This window comes from Aethalodelphis obliquidens, unplaced genomic scaffold (genome assembly GCF_003676395.1).
Source record: "Aethalodelphis obliquidens isolate GAN/ISIS:26980383/991018 unplaced genomic scaffold, ASM367639v1 scaffold88, whole genome shotgun sequence".
In the NCBI taxonomy this organism is placed as follows: domain Eukaryota; kingdom Metazoa; phylum Chordata; class Mammalia; order Artiodactyla; family Delphinidae; genus Aethalodelphis; species Aethalodelphis obliquidens.
The window spans coordinates 4,280,009-4,303,159 of NW_020838032.1; the positions used below are offsets into that span (position 1 = coordinate 4,280,009).

At 32.7% G+C, this 23,151-nt stretch overlaps 1 protein-coding gene across 5 annotated transcripts in view; it reads left to right on the top strand.

Moving 5' to 3' along the window:
* Positions 1–23,151, top strand: part of AGTPBP1 (ATP/GTP binding carboxypeptidase 1) — a 170,615-nt gene that overhangs the window by 124,007 nt on the left and 23,457 nt on the right. For 4 of the 5 annotated variants that reach the window (XM_027094262.1, XM_027094259.1, XM_027094261.1 and 1 more), the window contains exons 18-24: positions 2,546–2,633; positions 6,065–6,209; positions 8,817–8,970; positions 10,008–10,188; positions 11,490–11,619; positions 12,663–12,794; positions 19,209–19,385. In XM_027094262.1, the coding sequence (XP_026950063.1) occupies positions 2,546–2,633; positions 6,065–6,209; positions 8,817–8,970; positions 10,008–10,188; positions 11,490–11,619; positions 12,663–12,794; positions 19,209–19,385 (1,007 nt within the window). The remainder of the gene's footprint in view (positions 1–2,545; positions 2,634–6,064; positions 6,210–8,816; positions 8,971–10,007; positions 10,189–11,489; positions 11,620–12,662; positions 12,795–19,208; positions 19,386–23,151) is intronic. The other variant, XR_003430280.1, reaches the window with a different exon arrangement.

A 23,151-nucleotide genomic window follows, 5' to 3' on the forward strand; every position in this document is an offset into this window, starting at 1 on the left:
TCTCTACAGTCTCATCAGTGCTTATTATTTTCTGTCTTTTTGATAATAGCCATTCTAGCAGGTATGAGGTGATATCTCATGGTGGTTTTGATTTGCATTTTCCTGATGATTAGTGATGTTGAGTACCTTTTCATGTACATGTTGGCCATCTGTATATCTTCTTTGGAAAATGTCTGTTCAGATCCTCTGTCCACTTTTCAATTAGATTGTGTGTTTTTTTGCTATTGAGTTGTATGAGTTTTTCATATATTTTGGTTATTAACCCTTTATCAGATATATGATTTGCAAATATTTTCTCCCATTTGTTAGGTTGCTGTTTCATTTTGTTGATGGTTTCATTTGCTATACAGAACACTAACCTCTCATACAATACAACAGCCATAACCACATGGCACCCACATAGGTAGAGCAAAAGCTCCGAGAATTACAACCTGATTAGAAGACAGTTATTGTGAGAATTTAAAATTCCGTTCTTTAGTGGCACTAGGCTTATTTCCTGTGCTTAATAGCCACACGTGGCTAGTGGCTGCCACATTGGACAGTGCAGATACTGAACATTTCCATTCTGGCAGAAAGTTTAGTTGGATGGCTCTGATCTAGAAAGTATAGCAAAGGAGAACACTTTATAGACTTATGGGACATAGCTAAACTGGTATTTGGAGGAAAATTGAATGCCTTTAATAACTGCATTATTTAAAATAAAAAAAGACTGAAAATAAATTATTGCTCAAGTACTCAGTTTTTAAGTACTCAAAAAATAAGTACTCAAGATATTAGAAAAACAAAAAATAAAACCAAAAGGATAGAGAAGAGAATTTTTTAAAATGCCGAAAATAATGAGATAGAAATAGACAAAACATAGAAATACTGAAATTGATTGAAAAAAGTAAAGATTCTGAACAGACTATAACTGTTGAAAAGGAAATAAAAAATGTATTTATTAGTCACCATATCAGGATGATATTCCAGCTAAATTATATTTACTTCTAAAAAAATAGATTTTACTTTTATTCTAATAAGTGATGGGCAGCGTTTTAATATGTTTTTCTGAAGCTAGTATAATATTATACCAATGCTTGGTAAAGGTGATTTTTTTTTAAAGACCAATTTTTAAATACAGAAATTCTAAATGAGATTTAGCTAATTTAATCATACAGCAGTAAAAGAATAGCATTTTCTTGGAATGCAAGGATAGTTCACAATAGGAAATCTATCTATTTCTTGCATCAAGAGGCCAAAGGAGAAAAGCCATGTGATTCTGTTACTGGATGCTGAAAAGGCATTTAATGAAATGATTAAAAACACTTAAATGTAATAAGAATTGTGGGAGAAACTGCTCCAGTTATAGGAATAATCATAGCACCTACCACAGAGGGTTGTTGTGAGGATTTAATGACTTAACGTATGTAAAAATGCTTAGAGCAGTCTTTGGCACATAGAAATTATTCAGTGTTAGCTCTTTCTATTATTTAAATAAGATAAAGTTGATTTGTTAAAAAACAATAGGCAAATAATTGCATTGAATGGCAAAGTATTTTGATTGAAATTATCAAGACAGAGTTTTGTTCTTACCACTATATTCAGAATCATTTTTGAGGTGGTTTCATTTCTCTGAATATAATAAAAGTAGAAAATAAAGTAACTCTTATAAATACTAAAAGAGGAGATAAAATATTTTAAGTTACAAATGATATGATTTGTATGCCTAGAAAACCCAAGAGACTATTAAAGACTAATAAAAATACTCAGGGATAAGTTTAACATAATGGTTCTGTAGCAAGAAAATGAAGAAATGAAAGTTGAACGAGATCTCAATAAAAATTGTCAACCTTTCCAAAATTAACATATGAATTTCATTAATTCCGGTTAGAAACCTAGAAACCTTTAAAATGACTTTAAATTGCATGTGGAAAGTATATTTCTAAAACTACCTAAGAAAATATACTATATATTTAATTCTGTTTTTGTTAACAGTCCCTCTTCCTCCTCATCCCCTCTCTCCTTCTCCATGCTATAAACACCCATTTGTATGGAGAAGGCTGAGGAAGAAAACAGTCATGCCATTTTAGTGGCATTGTTTTCCTTACCTTGGTGTAGATGGGAATCTATGGAGAGTTAGAGGGGTGATCATACTTAATTTAATATATATTTTTGTCTCTTTCACTTGTTATAAGGAATATATGTATAGTTTTTAGTGTAATATGTATTACATGTATATAATTTTAATATATTATATATAATTATGCATTATAATTATAATGTATATAATTGATCTAATACAGAAAAGATAATAGAAAAATGTTTAATGACTTTTCACTCATTGAAGTTGTAACTCCATTTTAGTTAAAACTAGAAATAAAACATATCATTGATTGATTTAGGAGATTTTAAAGAAAGATCTCAGATTTTTTAAGTGCATACTGAAAAACCAAAATGTATTTTCTTTTAGCTTTCCTGAATGTTTGGTGCTTTCTACAATGGCAAGATTAATTTTTAACTCAAAAATTCTGAAAAGAATTTTCTCTTTTTTTTCTCTCTGTCAAAGGTATGCAACCACTCATGTATTCAGTTCAGGAAGCGTTAAATGCTAGACCATGGTGGATTCGTGTGGGGACTGACATTTGTTACTATAAGTAAGTATTCTGACAGTAATAGGACATCATTTTACAGAAGGAAATATTAATTCATCTTATTTCAGTTCAAAGATAAAAAGTTATTGTGTTCTTTGAGTTTGGTGATATGGTTTAGTATTACTTCCAACAGAGTTTTAAAAAACTTGAGATCCATTATGGGGGTATATTTAGTGGAAATAAAACATGTTTTGTAGACAGACGACAGACTTAGGTCCAAATCTTGCCTCTCCCACTTAGATGTGTTCTCAACTTTTTTAGCTTTAAAACTCTGGAAACTTCATTGAGTAAGACTGAAATTAGAAACTCTAGGAAATAATTTACAGTGTTTTTTTTTTTATTATTCTGGTGATATTGAGTGTAATTCTTTTCTCTTCTGCACACAAATGTTTACCTCATTTTAACTTGCAAAATATTTTACTTGGAGATGTATTCCACAATTACATTACTTCTGCTTTCACAGTTCAACTTTGACTTCAAATAGGTGATCTATTTATCAAGTTAAAATAAGTGCTAGAAATCATTTATCGCTTCAGTGGAATAATTGGATTATTCTTCAATTCATGACTAAGTGATCTAGGATTATCATATGCCTTGCTTCCCATTTTTACTGTTTCTGCATGTAATACATTTCAAGATAACTTCTATGCACTATTGAATGCACTTGACATCCCTGTTTTTCTCTGTTATTAATCTTAATCCTGGCATTTCTGTTTAGTGGATTTTGACTTTTTATATTTTATATTGTGCTTAACTAGCACTAATGTTCCTTTTCTTTTAGTTTTATCCGTTAAAAGAAGAAGAATTCTAAAATTAAACTGTTTTTAATGGTTTAGATAGGGTTTTGGAAAAACCTAGATCTTAAGTGCTATTGCTTTCTAAGAAAGAAATCGTTCCTTGGAATTAATCTCAGTAGGGTTTTCCCCATTTTATTAGCAAAATAAATAGTAAATAAATGAGGGAAAGAAGCATAAGGTTATATGTAATTCTTCTTCACCTGAATGAATTTCATATTTCTTTTAATGGTAGGCTAATATAAATATACTTTATCATTTATCTCTTTCTCATAAGTTGGAGTGGAGCAGTGATTATCTGGGAAGTGCTTGGTTAGATTTTGGCAGAATGATTTAAATTGTTAAAGGGTGAAACAATGTTTTTCAAAAAGTATTTCTTTCATGCTTTTTCTTTTGCACAATAGAAATCATCAATCAATGAATGCTTTTCTTTTTCACACTGTAAAGTGAATCGTCATAGCATCTCAGGTGGTTTTTCTTTTTTTATGTAAGGGGTGATGGCAAGGATTTTTGTTTGTTTAGTTTTTATTTTTTCTTTTGGCTACTTCCAGATCTGGAATTGGAATTCAGGCCAGTTCAACAGATATTTATTAACCACTTTCTATGTAACAAGCACTGTTCTAGTTGCTTTCCTCAAGCTTGAAATCCAGATAGTGGGGATTAAAAACTATTTTTGCACTGTCCTTTGATGCTTGTTTGTCTCATCTGTAAAATGAGACTAAAACTACTTTCCACGAGTATGTGAGTGAATATAACCTATAAAATGCCATGTAGCTGTAATGTGGTGACATAAATACCTCCACAATTAGATGTTAAGCTTTTGGAGTGAAAGAGTTGGCAGGATCTACTTCCGGACCTTATTTTGCATTTTCCTCAACTCTTAGCACCTTGTCATTGAGTATCTATTCAAGATGTAGTGGCTAAGTTAATGAAGACTCTACCATTCTTTTACGTCAGGGTTCTTTTATTTTCATTAATAGCAAGCTTGATTTTTGTAAGATTATATTAGAAGGTCTGATCCCAGGGTAGTTCTAAGGTTGTGATCTACCTTGAATGTCTGTGTGCATGAATAAGTAATCTGTAGGCCATGGCTTTTCTTCAGTTCATGGCTTAAATAATACAAGGTGATTTGGAATTTTAGAAATGAAGTTGATAGCCCAAAGCATCTTTAGGTCATCATATCTCAATGATATTTAAAGTCTGGAAAGTAATATGTAGTTTTAAAAACTTTTTATTATGGAAATCTCCAAACATTTACAAAAGCGGATAATAGAATAATGAGGCCCCATGTATTCATCACTGAGTTTCAACAATTATCAACACATGGTTTCATTTTAGCTATACTTTCACCCCTACCACCACACTGAATTTTTTAAGGCATATTTTATCCTTATTTTTTTCCAGATATATTTTATCCATAAATACTTCAAAGGTCTTTGTCTTTTTGAGGTACATATTTAAGACAATCTAACCACAAGGCCATTGTCACACCTAAGAAAATTCCTTAATATGATAAAATATCCAGTCAATGTTCGGACTTACTTGTCTCATAAATGTTACTTTATAGTTGGTTTGTTTAAATCAGACCAACCAAGGGATCACACGTATGTCCTTTAAGTCTCTTAATTTGTAGGCTTCCTTCTTCTCTATTTTTAAATTTCTCCTTTATTTATTGAAGAAATTAGATCATTTGTCATGCAGGATTTTCCGCATTTTGTATTTTGCTGATTTGCATTCCTGTGGTGTTAATGAATTCTTCTATCTCACCAATCTCCTATTAACTCATAGTTAGATGTAGAAGCTTTATCAGTTTCAGGTTTCATTTTTGACAAGAGTACTTCATAGATGGTGCAGGGAATTCCTGTTGCATCATATTAGGAAATATATCATCTCTGGTTATTTCTTCTTTTGTAATTTTAAAATTGATCAGTGAATTCAGGTATTGTCGTCTGATCCGTCAGCCTTTCATCCAATGGTTGTAGCAGCCATTGGTGATCACTGCCTGGATCCAGTAATGTGTATGGCTATCAAAGAATGGGGGTCTAAAACTTCTATTGATGTATAGAGTAGTAGCTCTATTTAATTAGTAAATCCAGAAGTGGAAAGTCATGATGTTGGCTGATAGCAATTAACTGCTTTTTTAGTACCAAGTCTAATTTTTGTTTTAAACAACATACTGATTTTTTTTAGAGATTTATTTATTATTTATTTCATTTATTTTTGGCTGCATCAGGTCTTAGCTGCAGCACGTGGGATCTTTCATTGTGGCACTCAGGCTTCTTTCTAGTTGTGGTAAGCGGGCTCCAGAGCACGTGGGCTCTGTAGTTTGTGGTACTCAGGCTCTCTAGTTGAGGCACGCAAGATCAGTAGTTATGACACGCGGGCTTAGTTGCCCCACGGCATGTGGGATCTTAGTTCCGTGACCAAGGATCAAACCTGCATCCCCTGCATTGTAAGGCAGATTCTGTACCACTAGCCCACCAGGGAAGTCCCCCAAGTCTAATTTTTAAGAGTATTTAAGTTAAACTTTTTTACAAACCATGGGTTTTCTTTTTTTTTTCTCTGAAGTTCTGTTTACTAAAATAGCAAGAAAAATCAGAATTTTGGTGTGGATGAAATAAATATGCATTTCTGTTGCAGAAATCACTTCTCAAGAAGTTCAATTGCTGCAGGTGGGCAAAAGGGAAAATCCTACTATACAATTACATTCACTGTCATTTTTCCACATAAAGATGATGTGTGCTATTTTGCTTATCACTATCCGTATACGTATTCAACTTTACAGGTGAGAACTCATTAAGTTGTATGTACTGTGACCATTATTGTGTTGTATGTGTATGTGTCAGATAATTGAAGAAAAATTGCTTTAATTAAATACCTAAATAAGATAAGAAAAAGATTCAGGGTTGATGACTTCAGAAAATAATACAACATTTGTTGAAATCATTAAAGTAAAATGGGAATGTAGTCTTCATTTTTATTTAATAGAAATACTATGGAAATATGACATGATTTTTACTTTCCACTTTGGGTAGAAATCTACAAATCACAATTTATAAATTTTAACTAGGTGAGATTTCTACTTGTTTAATGAAAAGCATTGAATCTCACAGAAAATGTAACAGTAGAAAATGTATATGCAATTTCAGTTTTCTGTTGTGAATTCCTTTCTTCTAATGGTTTCATATGGAGTCCTAGATCCAGACTGCTTAGAATATGGGGTATAAGAGTTGTTTTGTGGGTTCTTTTGAGATTTTTTGATTATTTGCGTTGTAAAACAAAAAATTCAAGTAATTAGCATGGCAGATTTATACTCAGAACAGAATGTCTGTCCTAATGATCAAGGATCATGAAACTTCGTATGATCAGTTTACCCAGAAAGGAATTGGAACACTATGATTAGAAAGAAGCTTCCAAATTATGAGAGAGGAGAAAATGAGAGAAAAACATAGCCCATAGAGCAGAAGAAATGTCAAGGCCGAGAACATTAAATGAGGCTCACTTTATTTTAGTAAGGTTCCAACCTACAGTAAAGGTATAAACCGATATGTTTCTGTGCTGAATAACATAGCATCGGAAATATAGTGTTGTTTACACTGTCCTTTACTGATGTTACCTTTTTAGTATATTTTAAATGCCCCTACTTTCTTCCAGTCCCACTACCACGACCTTCCACGCATTACCATTGTTTCTCACCTGGACTTATGCCAACCTCTTTCTAACTAGTGTCCCAAAATTCACTTGTATCCCCTTTCCTCTTCATCACTGTTTTATCACACTGTAGCAAGAGGACTCTTTGATGGCAAATCTAATCATATAAATCTGCTCCTTAAAATTCCTTAGTGATTTCTCTTGCCATTTGTATGAAGTCTAAAATTCTTACCGTAGCTCATTCAGTCATTTCTCCACTATTTTGCACAGTTTGGGCCATTTCTTCATACTGTTTGAACTGTTATTTACTCAATATTTATTTTTAAATAGACTTTAAAGTAATTCACTGTTTAAAGATTATCCTCATCCTAAGTTAATATCTGTGGAATTACAGGTTTAATGTGCTAAACTTTTTTCTAATTCACAGTAAAATACATATCTATTAAAATTTTTTTCAAGGTTATCCACATACCACTTAGTTATCTTAATTACCAAATACTATGCTTTGGGAAGGACTGGTCTACCGGGCCCTTCCTTCTGTGTTAAATTCTCGATTTCTTACCCTTTCTGGTCTAGCTATAATGAATCTTCTTCAGTTCTTTGAAATGTCCTTCTTTTTTCTTATTTAATGGTCTTCCTGTATGCTTTCCTTCTGCCTGCAGTGCACTTTATATCCATTTCACTCATCCTTTGGATCTCATTTTAAATGTAATTTTTTTCTAGAAGACCTTTCCTCCCTGCCCAGACTCTGCGAGGCTCCCTTCCCTTTATTTCAAGCTCTCATAGCACTGTATATTTTCTCTAGGTAGGGACCATTTATTCATTGTTATATCCCCAATGCCTGGCACAGTTTCTAGCCCAGAAATAGTGACCACATGGTAAATCATGATTATGTGAATGAACATAGGCAAAAGTTTGGAAAGCAACTAAGTATCTTTAAAATAAGGGATTGAACAATTTATTTTTGGTGTGACCATATACTAAAACCATTAAAACTTGTGTTTTCAAAAGACATATATTCAACATGTTTAATGATATGGCATAATATTTATAATTTTGAATATCAATGTGAATGTATAAATTATTAAATGATAAAATCAGATTATAAAAAGTCTTACATGTAATTACAGTTTTGTTTATATATATTGGCATTTGTTAGTAGTAATCTAGGTGATTCAATTATGGGTGTTTAAAATTTTTTCTTGTACTTTCTGTGTTTTCCAGACATTTTACAATGAGCCTTTATTAATCTTGAAATCAGGAAAGATTGTTAAAAAATTTGTGCTGCATAATATTCATTCTCCGTATTTTAGGTTGCCGTTAACAGATCTATAGTCACAAAATTTCAACATTCAGAAGGCTTTGAAAACCAAAAGCATTTTCATAACCCGTTTGGCAGCAAAGCCTGGCCTGAATTGATGTGAGCTTATTTAGAATATTGATTCTACTTAGCGTGACTCTTCATATGCTTTGCTACAGAAATACTAATGTGCTTATTTACAGGCTGCTGCCGCTGACCCCACTGGTTATATCGCACTATTAAGGGTATCCAAACTGTATCTATCCCCTTTCTCAAGTTCCCAAATACTGATATTTAACTGCATCTGGACCCTAATCCCCAGAGAAGGGATTAGGAATCTGATTCACTTTTAGTTATGTTCAAGATCTGGATGCATTTATTTCTGTTTATCATAGGGAGTTTTTAAATGATTATATACTTTGCTTTTAAATTTTTATTAAGATGCATCTTCAAAAATTGGAATCAGCACACAATCCTCAGCAAATCTATTTTCGAAAAGATGTGTTATGTGAAACCCTGTCTGGAAACAGCTGTCCCTTGGTGACTATAACAGCAATGCCAGAGTCTAATTATTATGAACATATCTGTCAATTCAGTAAGTTTGTCTTCTTCACTCACAATACCAATCATTCTTACTTATTTTTCTTTGCTTCATGACTATTTTGTAAGGGCATTAGTGCTAGGAATAGGCATCAGAAGTCTTGGGTTCTAGTCTGGGTCCTGTTACTGCCTAGCTCGGGCCCACTTCTGGGCCTCAGTTTCCTCATATGAGGGAGCTGCCTGAGATGACCTCTGAGGTGTCTTGATACTAATATTCTGTAGTTCTTATTCTTAGAAGTCATACCCAAAGTATAGTATAACAAATTATACCATCAGTTTAAGACTTTACAATTAATTTTATTTATAAATAAAACTACCATAAACCTATCAAGTATTTTGATGCTAGTACTGAATAGCTACTTGTTTTTCCTTGCCATTGATGTTTTTAAAGTTGCCTCAAATGTACAGCTATGGTAAAAAAATATATATACATATAAGAAAACTGTTCTAATTTTGTTAAGAAGGTAAGATATTTTCAGGAAAGAGAAAGAGCTTGCTATTTATGAAAATATGAGCAGGTGAATTGAATGGTTATTTTGTAGCCCTGTATATCTAAATGTATAGTGAAAAATATTTTTCTTTGTAAATCTCTGAGCAGATATACCTATTGTTCTGTGCTTATCATAGTGACTATAAAACAGGAATAAGATTATATTTTCCTTCTTTTTTCCATGACTTTATGAAAAATAAATTTATATTTCATCTATTTTCCCCAGATGCTTGTTCTTTATGAAACCAAGATAATATTAAACAATTAATTTTATATGTTAGATTAATCGTTGTGAAATAAATGACTCAAATACTGTTTAATGTGTTATATTCATGTAAGACATGACTTATATGGGTTTTATATCTGTTTTTTCTAGCGGGCCTAGTATAGTGCTTGTATATAGTAGGTGCACAGTGAGTTCTACTTTGACTTTATATCAGTATTCACAATTGAGTAGAAATATTTCTAAAGCCCCAAAGTCAAACATCATACAGACTTTTAGTAGACGTTCATTTTAATTTGAGGTTTTATGTCTACTTTAGGAAATCGCCCTTACGTTTTCTTATCTGCTCGGGTGCATCCTGGAGAGACTAATGCAAGTTGGGTAATGAAAGGAACATTGGAGTATCTCATGAGTAATAACCCTACTGCTCAGAGCTTACGGGAATCCTATATTTTTAAAATTGTCCCTATGCTAAATCCAGATGGTGTCATCAATGGAAAGTAAGTTAAGCAATAGTTATAGAAATATTATAGATTGTTGTGGCTGTCCTGTATAAACTTGTTGAAATAATAGCATCCACGTTAATTTCAAAAACAAATCTAGTGATTTTTCTAGAACAAAACAAATTTAGTGAAGAATTAATCTGATAAATTTTTAAATGAAAGTATAATTTGTATATTAGTACTATGATATTTTGAGAAATTCTGTATCCATGAGAATACGATTTTATAAAATGTATGTCTGCTTGAATTGTTTTAGAAAAATTACAGTATTGGGATATGAAAAAGATTTTTAGCACATTGTCTTATAGTCCTTTTTATTTGACATGGCGTGATCTTAGGTTGTTTTGAGATTTAGAATCTTCTGGGATCTCTTTCCACTAATATGGAATATTGGCTCCATCTGCTAACCTCTTCTTGATATGAGTAGGAATTCTTTAGAGTGGAAATACTGGAATGTTACTTTTTAAGTGGAGGTGGCTTATAGTTGGTACAGTTCATTTATTGTGTAAATTAGACCAAGGTCTCTTTAATGCTTCTGAAAGGGGGGAGTTAGTCTAACTGTCATGAGCATCTCCAAAGTCGAGGACACCATATTTATTTATTCAATAAAAGAACCATGAATATTTCTCATATTTAGGAAATTTTTGAATTAAAAAAATAGAATAATTTCTGTTTAGGTAGTATGATTATGGAACTAAAATGAGATTTTATGTCTAGTTTTAATTCAGAAACATATTGACTAGCTAGAATTCTGTTTATATTTCTGTTATCACCTTATGACCATTTGCTTAAATTTTTGCTCAGTGGCTTTAATACTTAATACCTATGATTAATGAAAATGTATTTGAATTTTTGCAAGAATGTGTGCTTTTCATACACAATACTTATCTTTCTTAGAAGGAGGGCCAGATAGCACTTTTAATAATAACTGATACAATCAAAATACAGAATGTTAGCATAAGAAATGATTATTATGCAGTCAGAATGGAAAATATGACCATGAATAAATTTTATGGTGTATGGAACAAAACCCCAGAATGGAGAATTTTTCCTATAGCTTGAAAATTTTGACATAAAACTGCAAGCTTACCACCGTTAAATGCATGTAACACAAGATCTTGCACATAGCAAATGCTAAATAAATGTTTACTTACTGACTATAATATGCATTCTGGTGAGCACACCATTTATACCTGTTTGAAATGAAATATTTAGTGGAATAGAATCATAAAATTAAATCAAGTGTATGTAAGAGTTGATTGGTACCAGTGTTTGTCATTGTGTTTACATATGTGTAGTCACCGCTGTTCTTTAAGTGGAGAGGATTTGAATAGACAGTGGCAAAGTCCAAATCCAGATTTACATCCTACAATTTATCATGCCAAGGGTCTGCTGCAATATCTGGCTGCAGTGAAGCATTTACCACTGGTAAGTGCAATATTTGTTTGTATAGTCAAAGAGGTGATTTTGTTGTAAGTTAGTATTTTGTAGATTATTTTCTGGTTATAAAAGCTGGGTGTTAATTTCAAAAGCAGTTTCTTTAAAACATCTTTGTTATCTATCACTTGTGTATTAATTATGTTGCCAAATTAATACAATGTATCCATATTCTTATTTCATTAGATTTAATTTTTATAATTCTCATGAGCCCTTTACTTTTCTGTTTTGTTTATGAATAGTGGTAACTCCTGGCTGTAAGTTTTAGCTGTTTAACTTCACTGTTTGAACAATATCAAGGTAAAAGTACAATGGGTATCTTCCAAATTCTCAAACTAGTAGAAACTTATTTCTGAGATCGTTAGCTAATTCTAAAGCAGGTAAGTCTCGACTATACACATAGGAAAGGTAATATAGGCATGGTGGGAGGCTCTCCTGAACTGTGTATGTGTGTTTCTTCTGTTTTCAGCAACTTTTGTTTAGAATGTTTCCATTATTTTAATCTTTAAATGAGTTAATCTTCCTTTGGGAAAGATAGAACACTTTGCAGAGGGGCAAAATTGGCATGCAAATCTGTCCATTTTCTATTTTTAAAATGATGCTCTTAAAAATTAAAGGGAAACCATACCCCTTTTAAAATGTTTTTCATGAAAGCATTTTTTTATGTTCTCTTAAATTAGGTAAATATTTTAACAACCCTTGGGGCAGTGATGAGTGCAGCTGTAGATTTGACCTATAATTGAATTTATTATTTTTTAAGTGATGAATAGTAGATACAAAAGAAAGAGTGGAACTCGTGGCTTGATGCAGGACCTACCTGCAAAGGATTTAGCCATTCTAGGATTAATCATAGATCCTTTCCAGAAGTAGATATGTATTATTACTTTTATTGATTCTACTTGTTAAATGGTGGCTCAGTTACAATAAAAGGACAAAGGAACACAGAACTGTTTATTGGCTTCATATTAGCTAGCTTTACTTGGCAATATATGAATTTGAAGGATTTTATTTTTAAAATATATTATCTTTTCAAGGTTTATTGTGATTATCATGGCCACTCCCGAAAGAAGAATGTATTTATGTATGGCTGCAGCATCAAAGAAACAGTGTGGCACACGAATGACAATGCAGCTTCATGTGATGTTGTGGAAGATGTGGGATACAGGGTAATTATTACAGATAAGGCAGGAATTTTTGAATTTCAAACACGCATAAAACTGCAGAAAATAATTTAACATATAGGAACTACTCAGATTCAGTAAATGGTACCATTTTGCCATTTTGTTTCAGATTTTTCGTTTTAAATGTTTCTTCTAATTTTTTTTGCTTTTCACATTTTTTTGATTAAAGTAGACTTGATTTACAATATTACGTTAGTTACAGGTGTACAGTGTAGTTATTCACTATTTTTATAGATTATACTCCATTTAAAGTTATCATAGAATGTTGGCTGTATTTTCTGTGCTGTACAGTATATCCTTGTATTGTTCATGCATTGTTTATTTTATACATAGTATGTATCTCTTAATCGCCTACTGTTATCTTGCCACTACCCCATCCCTCTCCCTACTGGTAATGGCTAGTTTGTTCCTTATACCTGTGAGTCTGTTTCTCTTTTGTTATATACATTTGTTTTATTTTTTAGGTTCCACATATAAATGATAATATACAGTATTTGTCTTTCTCTGTCTGACTTATTTCACTAAGCATAATACCCTCGAGGTCTATTCATGATGTTTCAAATGGCAAAATTTCATTCTTTTTTATGGCTGAGAGTATTCCATTGTATAATATACATCACATCTTCTTTATCCATTCATCTGTTGGTGGATACCTAGGTTGCTTCCATGTCTTGGCTATTGTAAATAGTGCTGCTGTGGACATTGAGGTGCATGTATCATCTTGAATTAGAGTTTTTTGTCTTTTCTGGATACGTGCCCAGGAGTGGGATTGCTGGATCATATGATAGCTTTATTTTTAGTTTTGTAAGGAACCTCTATACTGTTCTCCATAATGGTTGTACCAATTTACATTCCCACCAACAGTGTAGGAGGGTTCCCTTTTCTCCACACCCTCTCCAGCATTTATTATTTGTAGACTTTTTGATGATGGCCATTATGACCAATGTGAAGTGATACCTCATTGTGGTTTTGATTTGCGTTTCTCTAATAATTAGAGATGTTGAGCATCTTTTCATGTGCCTGTTGGCCATCTGTATGTCTCCTTTGGAAAAATATCTATTCAGTTCTTCTGCCCATTTTTTAATTGGGTTGTTTGGGGTTTTTTTTGATGTTGAGTTATATGAGCTGTTTATATATTTTGGATATTAACCTCTTTCAGTCATATCATTTGCAGATAGTTTCTCCCTTTACGTAGGCTGTCTTTTCATTTTGTCAGTTGTTTCCTTTGCTGTGCAAAAGCTTTTAAATTTAATTAGGTCCTAGCTATTTATTTTTGTTTCCTTTACCTGAGGAGACAGATCAAAAAAATATTGCTGTGACTTACATGAAAGAGTGTTCTGCCTATGTTTTCTTCTGTGAGTTTTATGGTTTCCAGCCTTACATTTAGGTCTTTAATTCATTTTGAGTTTACTTTTGCATATGGTGTGGAAAATGTTTCTAATTTCACTCTCTTACATGTAGCTGTCCAGTTTTCCCACCACCACTTATTGAAGACACTGTCTTTTCCCTATTGTATATTTTTGCCTCCTTTGTCATAGATTAATTGACCATATGTTAGTGCATTTATTTCTGGGCTCTCTATTCCTTTGCTTGATATGTCAGGGTTTTTTTTGTATGTGTGCCAGTACATTCCTGTTTTGATTACTGTAGCTTTGTAGTGTAGTCTGGAGTCAGGAAGTCAGTGATACCTCCAGCTTTGTTTTTCTTTTTTTTCCTCCAGATTGCTTTATAGTCTTTTGTGGTTCCATATAAATTTTAGGACTATTTGTTGTACTCCTCTGAGAAATGTCCTGGGTATTCTAGATATTTTGATAGCGATTGCATTAAATTTGTAGATTGCTTTGAGTACTATGGACATTTCAACAATATTAATTCTTCCAGTTCATGAACAGGGGTATCTTTCCATTTCTTTGTGTCATCTTCAGTTTCCTTCATCAATGTTATATAATTGTCAGAGTATAGGTCTTTCAGTTTATTCCTATGTATTTTGTTCTTTTTGATGCAGTTTTAAATGGAATTAGTTTTGGATTCCTGAACTAATGATAGTTCATTATCAGTGTATAAAAAAGCAGCAGATTTCTGTACTTTAATCTTGTATCCTGTACAAGAAAAATCCCAAGTAAACAACCTAACCTATCATCCGAAGTAATTAGAAAAGGAAGAACAAACAAAGCTCAAAGTCAGCAAAAGGAAGGAAATAATAAAGATCAGAGTGGAAATAAAATTGAGACAGCGCCCTCCCCAAAAAATAGAAAAAATCAATGAAACCAAGAGCTGTTTTTTTTGAAAAGATAAACAAAATTGATAAGCCTTTAGCCAGGCTCATTAAGAAAAGGAGAGAGGTCCCAAATAAACAAAATAAATGAAGAGGAGCAATTACAACCAATATCACAGAGACACAAAAAACGAGAATACTATGAACAGTTTTACGCCAACAAATTGGATGACGTGGAAGGAATGGATAAATTCCTAGAAATATACAGTCTTCCAAAACTGAATCAGGAAGATATATTGGGTAGGCCAAAAAGTTTGTTTTTTTTCCATAAGATGGCTCTACTAGTATTTAGTTGTCTTTAACTTCATTCAGAATAATTTTGTTAGATTGTATTATGACAGCTGTCATGTCAGCATGCATTTAAAAAACGTATCAAAATGGGTGAATTTTTGTGTAGCCATTTTAATATTGAAAATGGAAGAAAAAAAGCAACATTTTTGTCATACTAGTTTTTATTATTTCAAGAAAGGTAAAAACGCAACTGAAATGCAAAAAAAGATTTGTGCAGTGTATGGAGAAGGTGTGTGATTGATTGAACGTGTCACAAGTGGTTTGTGAAGTTTCATGCTGGAGATATCTTGCTGGGTGATGCTCCACGGTCAGGTAGACCAGTTGAAGTTGATAGCGATCAAATTGAGAAAAATCAACGTTATACCACATGGGAGATAGCCGACATACTCAAAATATCCCAATCAAGCATTGAAAATCATTTGCACCAGCTCGGTTACGTGTATTGCTTTGATGTTTGGGTTCCACATAAGTTAAGCGAAAAAAACCTTCTTGAACTTATTTCCGCATGAGATTCTCTACTGAAACATAATGAAAACGTTCCATTTTTAAAACAAATTTTGATGGGCGATGAAAAGTGGATACTGTACAACAATGTGGAATGGAAGAGATTGTGGGGCAAGCGAAATGAACCACCACCAACCACACCAAAGGCCGATCTTCATCCAAAGAAGGTGATGTTGTATATATGGTGGGATTGGAAGGGAGTCCTCTATTATGAGCTCCTTCCGGAAAACCAAACAATTGATTCCAACAAGTACTGTGCCCAGTTAGACCAACTGAAAGCAGCACTCGATGAAAAGTATCCGGAATTAGTCAACAGAAAACACATAATCTTCCATCAGGATAATGCAAGACCGCATGTTTCTTTGATGACCAGGCAAAAACTGTTTCAGCTTGGCTGGGACGTTCTGATTCATCCGCCATATTCACCAGACATTGCACCTTCGGATTTCCATTTATTTCGGTCTTTATAAAATTCTCTTAATGGAAAAAATTTCAATTCCCTGGAAGACTGTAAAAGGCACCTGGAACAGTTCTTTGCTCAAAAAGATAAAAAGCTTTGGGAAGATGGAATTATGAAGTTGCCTGAAAAATGGCAGAAGGTAGTGGAACAAAAGGGTGAATACATTGTTCAATAAAGTTCTTGGTGAAAATGAAAAATGTGTCTTTTATTTTTACTTAAAAACCAAAGGAACTTTTTGGCCAAAGCAATAGATAACCTGAACAGACTGATGACTAGTAGTGAAATTGAATCAGTAATAAAATAACTCTTAGCAAACAAAAGTCCAGGATCCAACAGCTTCAAAGGGAAATTCTACCAAACATGTAAAGAAGAGCTAATACCTATCCTTCTCAAACTACTCCAAAAAATTGAAAATGAGGGAACACTCCCAAATTCATTCTACAAGGCCAACATTACCCTGATAACCAAAACCAAAGACACTACAAAAAAGATTACAGGCCAGTATCTATGATGAATATAGATGCAAAAATCCTCAACAAAATATTAGCAAACCGAATCCAGCAATATATAAAAAGGATCATGCACCATGATCAAGTTGGATTTATTCTAAGGATGCAAGAATGGTTCATATTCACAAATCAGTCATTGTAATATGCCGCATTAACAAAAGGAAGGATAAAAATCACATGATCATCTCAATAAGATGCAGAAAAAGCATTTGACAGAATTCATCCATTCATGTTAAAAGCTCTCATCAAAGTTGGTATAGAGGGAACATATCTCAACATAATAAAGGCCGTTTATGACAAACCCACAGTTAATATCATACTCAAGTTTGAAAAACTGAAAGCTTTTCCTCTAAAAATGCTTCTCACATTTAGATTTTTCATCGATTTGGGATTTATTTTTGTATGAAGTGTGGGGGTCTAATTTTAGTTTCCCCATGTATAACCAGTTGTCTCAGCACCATTTATTAAACAGCACCTCCTTCCTCTGCCGATTTTATAAAGCCATCTGTTACAGACCTTGTTTCCACATGTATGGGTGTGTTTTGAGGTCTGCCTAGGACTGAAGGGAGATCTATTGTTTTACGTACTGTGTGCTTTTCATTTTGTCACAGTGTCTCTCTTACTATATTTACACCTAAACAAGCACCCCAGGTTATTTTCCAAAAAAAAGTTTCAGTAACTCCCCTTAGCAAAACTTCAAAGCACATTTTCTTTTTGGTGTCCTCTCTCTTCTTCCCCTTTCCCAAATAAATAAAATGATTAGAGTTATGTTAAAAAATGGAAACACTCCAGAAATGTAGAGTAGTGAGTGAAAGTCATCTTCTCTCAATTAATCACTAATTAATCACTTTCACCATGTGCTTTGTGAGATTTACCTCTAAGCACATTCATTCATAGATGTATATAAACATAGTATATCAAGTTTTTTTGTGTTTTTTTTTAACGCTCCACAGCAACTTTTTTTTCACATGTTTGTTGGCCATCTTTCTAGGTCCTCATATCTGGATCTGTCTTCATCTTTTTGATAGCCACACAAGATTTTCATTGTGTATTTTTGTTATTATTGTACGGCTATACCAAAATGTATTTATTCACTGTCCCTTGATGGTGGTCACTTCATTAATATTGCCAAATTGTTTTTCATAAGGATTGTACAAATTGATACTCCCCAGTGAATGGTAGTGCTGTTTCTCCAAACATCTTGGTATCATCTTTGCCAGGTGAAAAAAATATCTGATGGTTTTAGTTTGTGTATCTGTAATTATAATATATGAGGTCAAATATCTTTTTCTATGTTTGGCCAATTATGATCTCTCTCTTTTTTAAAAATAGCCTTTTCTCATATTCTCTGCTTACTTTTGTACAAGTATCTAATTATTGTTTTTAAAATAACTTTATAAGTATACTCTTTATATTAAAATTTTTGTTTATGATGTGTAGTGATTTAAAACTCTTATCATATTTGTTGATTTTTTTTTTAAGGCGCTTCTGGGTTTTGAGGCTTAGAAAGACTTCTCGTTCTAAGATTTTAAAAGTAGAGTTCTATGTTTACTGTTTGTAGTTTCATTTAAAAATTTAACTTATTAATTTAAAATCTAAATTCACAATCTAATTAGAGTTAATTCAATGGAGAGTGACTTCAGCTGGTTTTTCTCAGTGGCTGACCAGTTGTGTCAGCTTTTCATGAATGATCAATGTTCCTCACTAATGATAATACTAATTTTAACAAATACCTTTGGTTCTAATCCTGAACTCTCTTTCTAAAGATGCATCTATTCCTATACCCGTATCATCATTTAACTAATGTTAGATATGTAATTATCTGTCAGATTATTTCTCCAGTCACAGCCTTTTCTTTCAGAATTCCCCAGGGTATACTGCTATATTTCATTTTCACGTGAACCTGAGAATAATTTTAAGTTGCAAAAATGTTGTGGGCATTTAGACTGTGACTGTCTTAGCTTTATTGTTTCATTCAGGGGTGATTGACGTTTACAGTGTTAAATCTCTTAGTCAAGCCATCTTCATGACTAAAGTTCCTTCATTTTTTGAAATATGTTTTCGTATTTTAAAACATGTCTTTTTTACATGGTTTTATTCCATTTATTGGTTGGTACTATGAATATTATCCTTTCGTTCATTCTATTTTCTGATTAATATTTGTCTAGGAAAGCAGAAAAGTCTAATTTAGTAAGGATTCTTTCAGTGTTTTGAATAGCAAGGGATATAGGAAGAAGATCCATGTGACTGCTCTAATGACTATGCTTTCATCAAAATTTTTCAAAATTTAGAAGTTAAAATAATTTTAAATGACAAAAAAAGAAAGCTCTTGAAATGTTTTATCATTCTTATCTTTGCAGACTTTGCCTAAGATTCTGAGCCATATTGCCCCAGCATTTTGCATGAGCAGCTGTAGCTTCGTAGTAGAAAAATCTAAAGAATCTACAGCACGTGTTGTAGTTTGGAGAGAGATAGGAGTACAAAGAAGCTATACCATGGAGAGTACTTTGTGTGGCTGTGATCAGGGAAAATATAAGGTAAAACATCTCAGGACTTCCAGCCATAAAAATATTTCAAGTCTTCCATATATGCTCTAGTAGTTTTCAAGTATGTATTAAATGACATGTTTGTTATGCTGAGCTAAATGTAACTTGCAATAATGGAATTGAATTATATGCGATCTTAAGAACAGTTTTTTGTTTTGTTTTTTCTTAACTTCTCTGAACTAAATAGCTTGCTTTGGATCCTTATGAAATCTTGGTTGAGTCTATTTACAGTCATAATTTTTAAGAAAGCATGCTGTAATACACATTTAGATAACGGTTAGTAATTTTTAATGAGCTGTGCAAGTAGTACATTATTAATAAAATGTTCTATCATTTTAATTTATTGGATAAATATATATTTATGCATTTAGAAATAAACACATTACACTAAATTTTTTTAATTTAGACTTTGTGTGTGTGTGACTTTTAAATGCATATTCCTTCACTAATTTTTTTTTTTCTTTACTAAGACTCCTCTTCTCCTCCTCTTATGGTACCATAGCCTTTTATGGGAAACAATGAGTTCAGACTTTACTTTTGAAATTTAAGAGTAATTAAATGTTAGGTGACTTTGAATTTTTTAATTTTAAAGTTTGAGAACTTAAAAAAAATTTTTTTTATTGGAATGTAGTTGATTTACAATGTTTTGTTAGTTTCAGGTGTACAGCAAAGTGAATCAGTTATACATATACATATATCAACTCTTTTTTAGATTCTTTTCCCATATAGGTCATTATAGAGTACTGTGTAGAGTTCCCTGTGCTATACAGTAGTTCCTTATTAGTTAATCTATTTTATATATAGTAGTGTGTATATGTCAATCCCAATCTCCCAATTTATCCCTCCTCGCGTTTCCCTGCTGGTAACCATAAGATTGTTTTCTACATCTGTGACTCCATTTCTGTTTTGTAGATAAGTTCATTTGTACCATTTTTTTAGATTCCACATATAAGTGATATCATACAATATTTATTCTTCTCAGTCTGACTTACTTCACTCAGTATGACAATCTCTAGGTCCATCCACGTTGCTACACATGGTATTATTTTGTTCTTTTTTATTGCTGAGTAATATTCCATTGTATGTATGTACCACAAAAGATTGAGAACTTAAAAGGCGATGAATTGGACCTTAGGTAAGCAACTGTAAACCCGGATATTTATTTTTCTTGCCTTGGCCACAAAAAGCTTTTCAGGTGTCATGCTAATTATTCCACTCATTCTGTTTTGTTGTGTTTTGTTTTTTTTGACATGGACAAGAGGAATCTGAATCTCATAGTGATTTTCATATATGTCACATAAAAGTGATTATAACTTTATGTTTAGAAAGAGTTAAAAATCTTCCAATTGGTTAGTATTAAAAATGTAAACATATTATGATTGATGCCAAAATGTTCAAGTGGAGAGCTTAAATGATTTTTCCAGTCTGTAACAAACTGGAAGAAAATTGTATAGATTTTGCAACTGGCCTTCAAACTTTGGGGGCCTAGATGGGTAGAACTTAGTGAAATTTTAGTTCTTTCTGTAAAGTGACTCTTCCCTAAGATTTAGGTTGACCACAGTATACTATTCTTCCAAAATGTGCTATATTTTGAAATCTCTTCAAATATTGTAAAACAGTGTCTTTTAGACTACCAAAGGCGCGATTGTGGTAAGAGAGGAGCGTGAGCACTCCAGCCCACAGACGCTGCCTCCTAATCATTGCTTTAGTGGACTGTAAGTGTGTAGGATGGAAAAAAGCTTGACAGTCATTTTTGTAAAGGACCATAGGTAGTTCCTATGATTTAGGGAAATAGACTATAAATTATCTGTTCTTAAAGAGATGCAGTTCGGCTGGAGAAGGTAAATTAAAGTATCAGTGTCTGTGAAACTAGTCTCTGGGAGTAGGGAGAGAAGAAGTCAGGGAAGCTGAGACTTGCATGCCCCTTGAAATCATCTGTTGCATAATAATAGTAGCACTTTCTTACTATATTTGGATTCTACTGATAGACTTTCATTGGATTTTTTTAAATGTTCTTTTTGTGTTTTGATAAATTTATTTAGTCATTGAAAAAACTACGTTTTAAAAATTGCTAAAATATATTTTGAAACGTAAAACATTAGACGAGTTTTCTAAAAATTATTTATAAAATTTTAAAAATAAAATAGATACCTAACATATAGTCATTTCTCTTTTATACGATTTACATTGACATATATATATATACTTTACGTGATTTCCATTGATAGAGTTACATTGATTTAAAACTCCTATGGAGAGAAGTATGTCTTACTACTACTAATAAGCTAAGTTTTTTACATCTAAAATTCAGTGCTTTGATCATAACATGTACTTTTCTAAAGTTTTTTAAAATTAATATTATTTATTTATTTTTGGCTGCGTTGGGTCTTCGTTGCTGCACCCGGGCTTTCTCTAGCTGCGGCGAGTGGGGGCTACTCTTCATAGCGGTGCACGGGCTTCTCATTGCGGTGGCTTCTCTTGCTGTGGAACACGAGCTGTAGGCCTGTGGGCTTCAGTAGTTGTGGCATGGGGGCTTCAGTAGTTGTGGCGCACGGGCTTAGTTGCTCCACGGCATGTGGGGTCCTCCCGGACCAGGGCTCGAACCCGTGTCCCCTGCGTTGACAGGCGGATTCTTAACCACTGCACCACCAGGGAAGTCCCAATAAACTTTTTAAAGAGCAGTTTTATATTCACAGAAAAATTGAGTGGAAACTACAGAATTCCCATATACCCCCATCCTCCCCCCTACACATAACGTATACTTTTCAAACTTGTTAATATTAGCTAATAAGTTGTGTAAGTCTAATAATATTTTAAGAAACAAACCTCTTCACCCTCAAGAATGTTCTTACATCAAATATTCTTTATTTTTATTTTTGATGAGCTAATTCAGAAATAGGCATAGCCTTTCTAAAGCTTTTAGATTAAGAAGACAAATGCATTTTCTAAGTCAGTTAGGTCACATTTCTTAGAATATTTGGAGATGGCCAAACTATTTAAACAATCAGTCAATCATTATTATGAAGGCATGTGTTATGTAGAGTAAATAACAGTTTTTATAATTTATCTCTTCAGTTACTGTGTGCTTTTAGTCTGGTCATTGAAAGTCTAGTCTGCTCTCATCTACGCCTGCAACCTTTGTTGGTGTAAGGATTGCATTTATTTTAGAGATTCATTTTTATCTGAGAATTAAATGATAAGCAACGTCTTGATTTACAGTCCATTTTTATCCTTTTATTTGGTAATGTTTAACTTTTGGTAAACCGTATATATTGTTTATTGAGAAACTATTGGTTAAAACAGGGTTGTGGTAAAATTTTGTTTTTGCGTTAGCAGACCAACTTTGAAATGGGCGTTCTTAACTGACATGGAACATAAGAACTTATTTTACTGCTGCCTCATTAGCTTAGATTCGTCTGATTATTTTTTGACATAGTTACCTTTCTTTTGTTTGTTTTTTACTCAGCAATTTCTTTTTATCATTCAGGAAAAGTATGTATAAAGTAACGTTCAAGTATACAGATTGGAGCCTTGATGGTAGCACTATAATATTTCAACATCGGCATACAAGTAGTAGATTACAAGAAGTACTAGCAAGATCTTGTAAAAATATAATTTCACTCATGAGCTCCAAGAATAACTTAACCACAAGATGTTTATCTGTTTTTTCCTCCCCAGTGTGTTGGTGAAAATAGTTTGCACGCAGTGAATGAGCATAGACATTTTAGAAATGGTTTTTTAAGACAGTTTCCTTTGT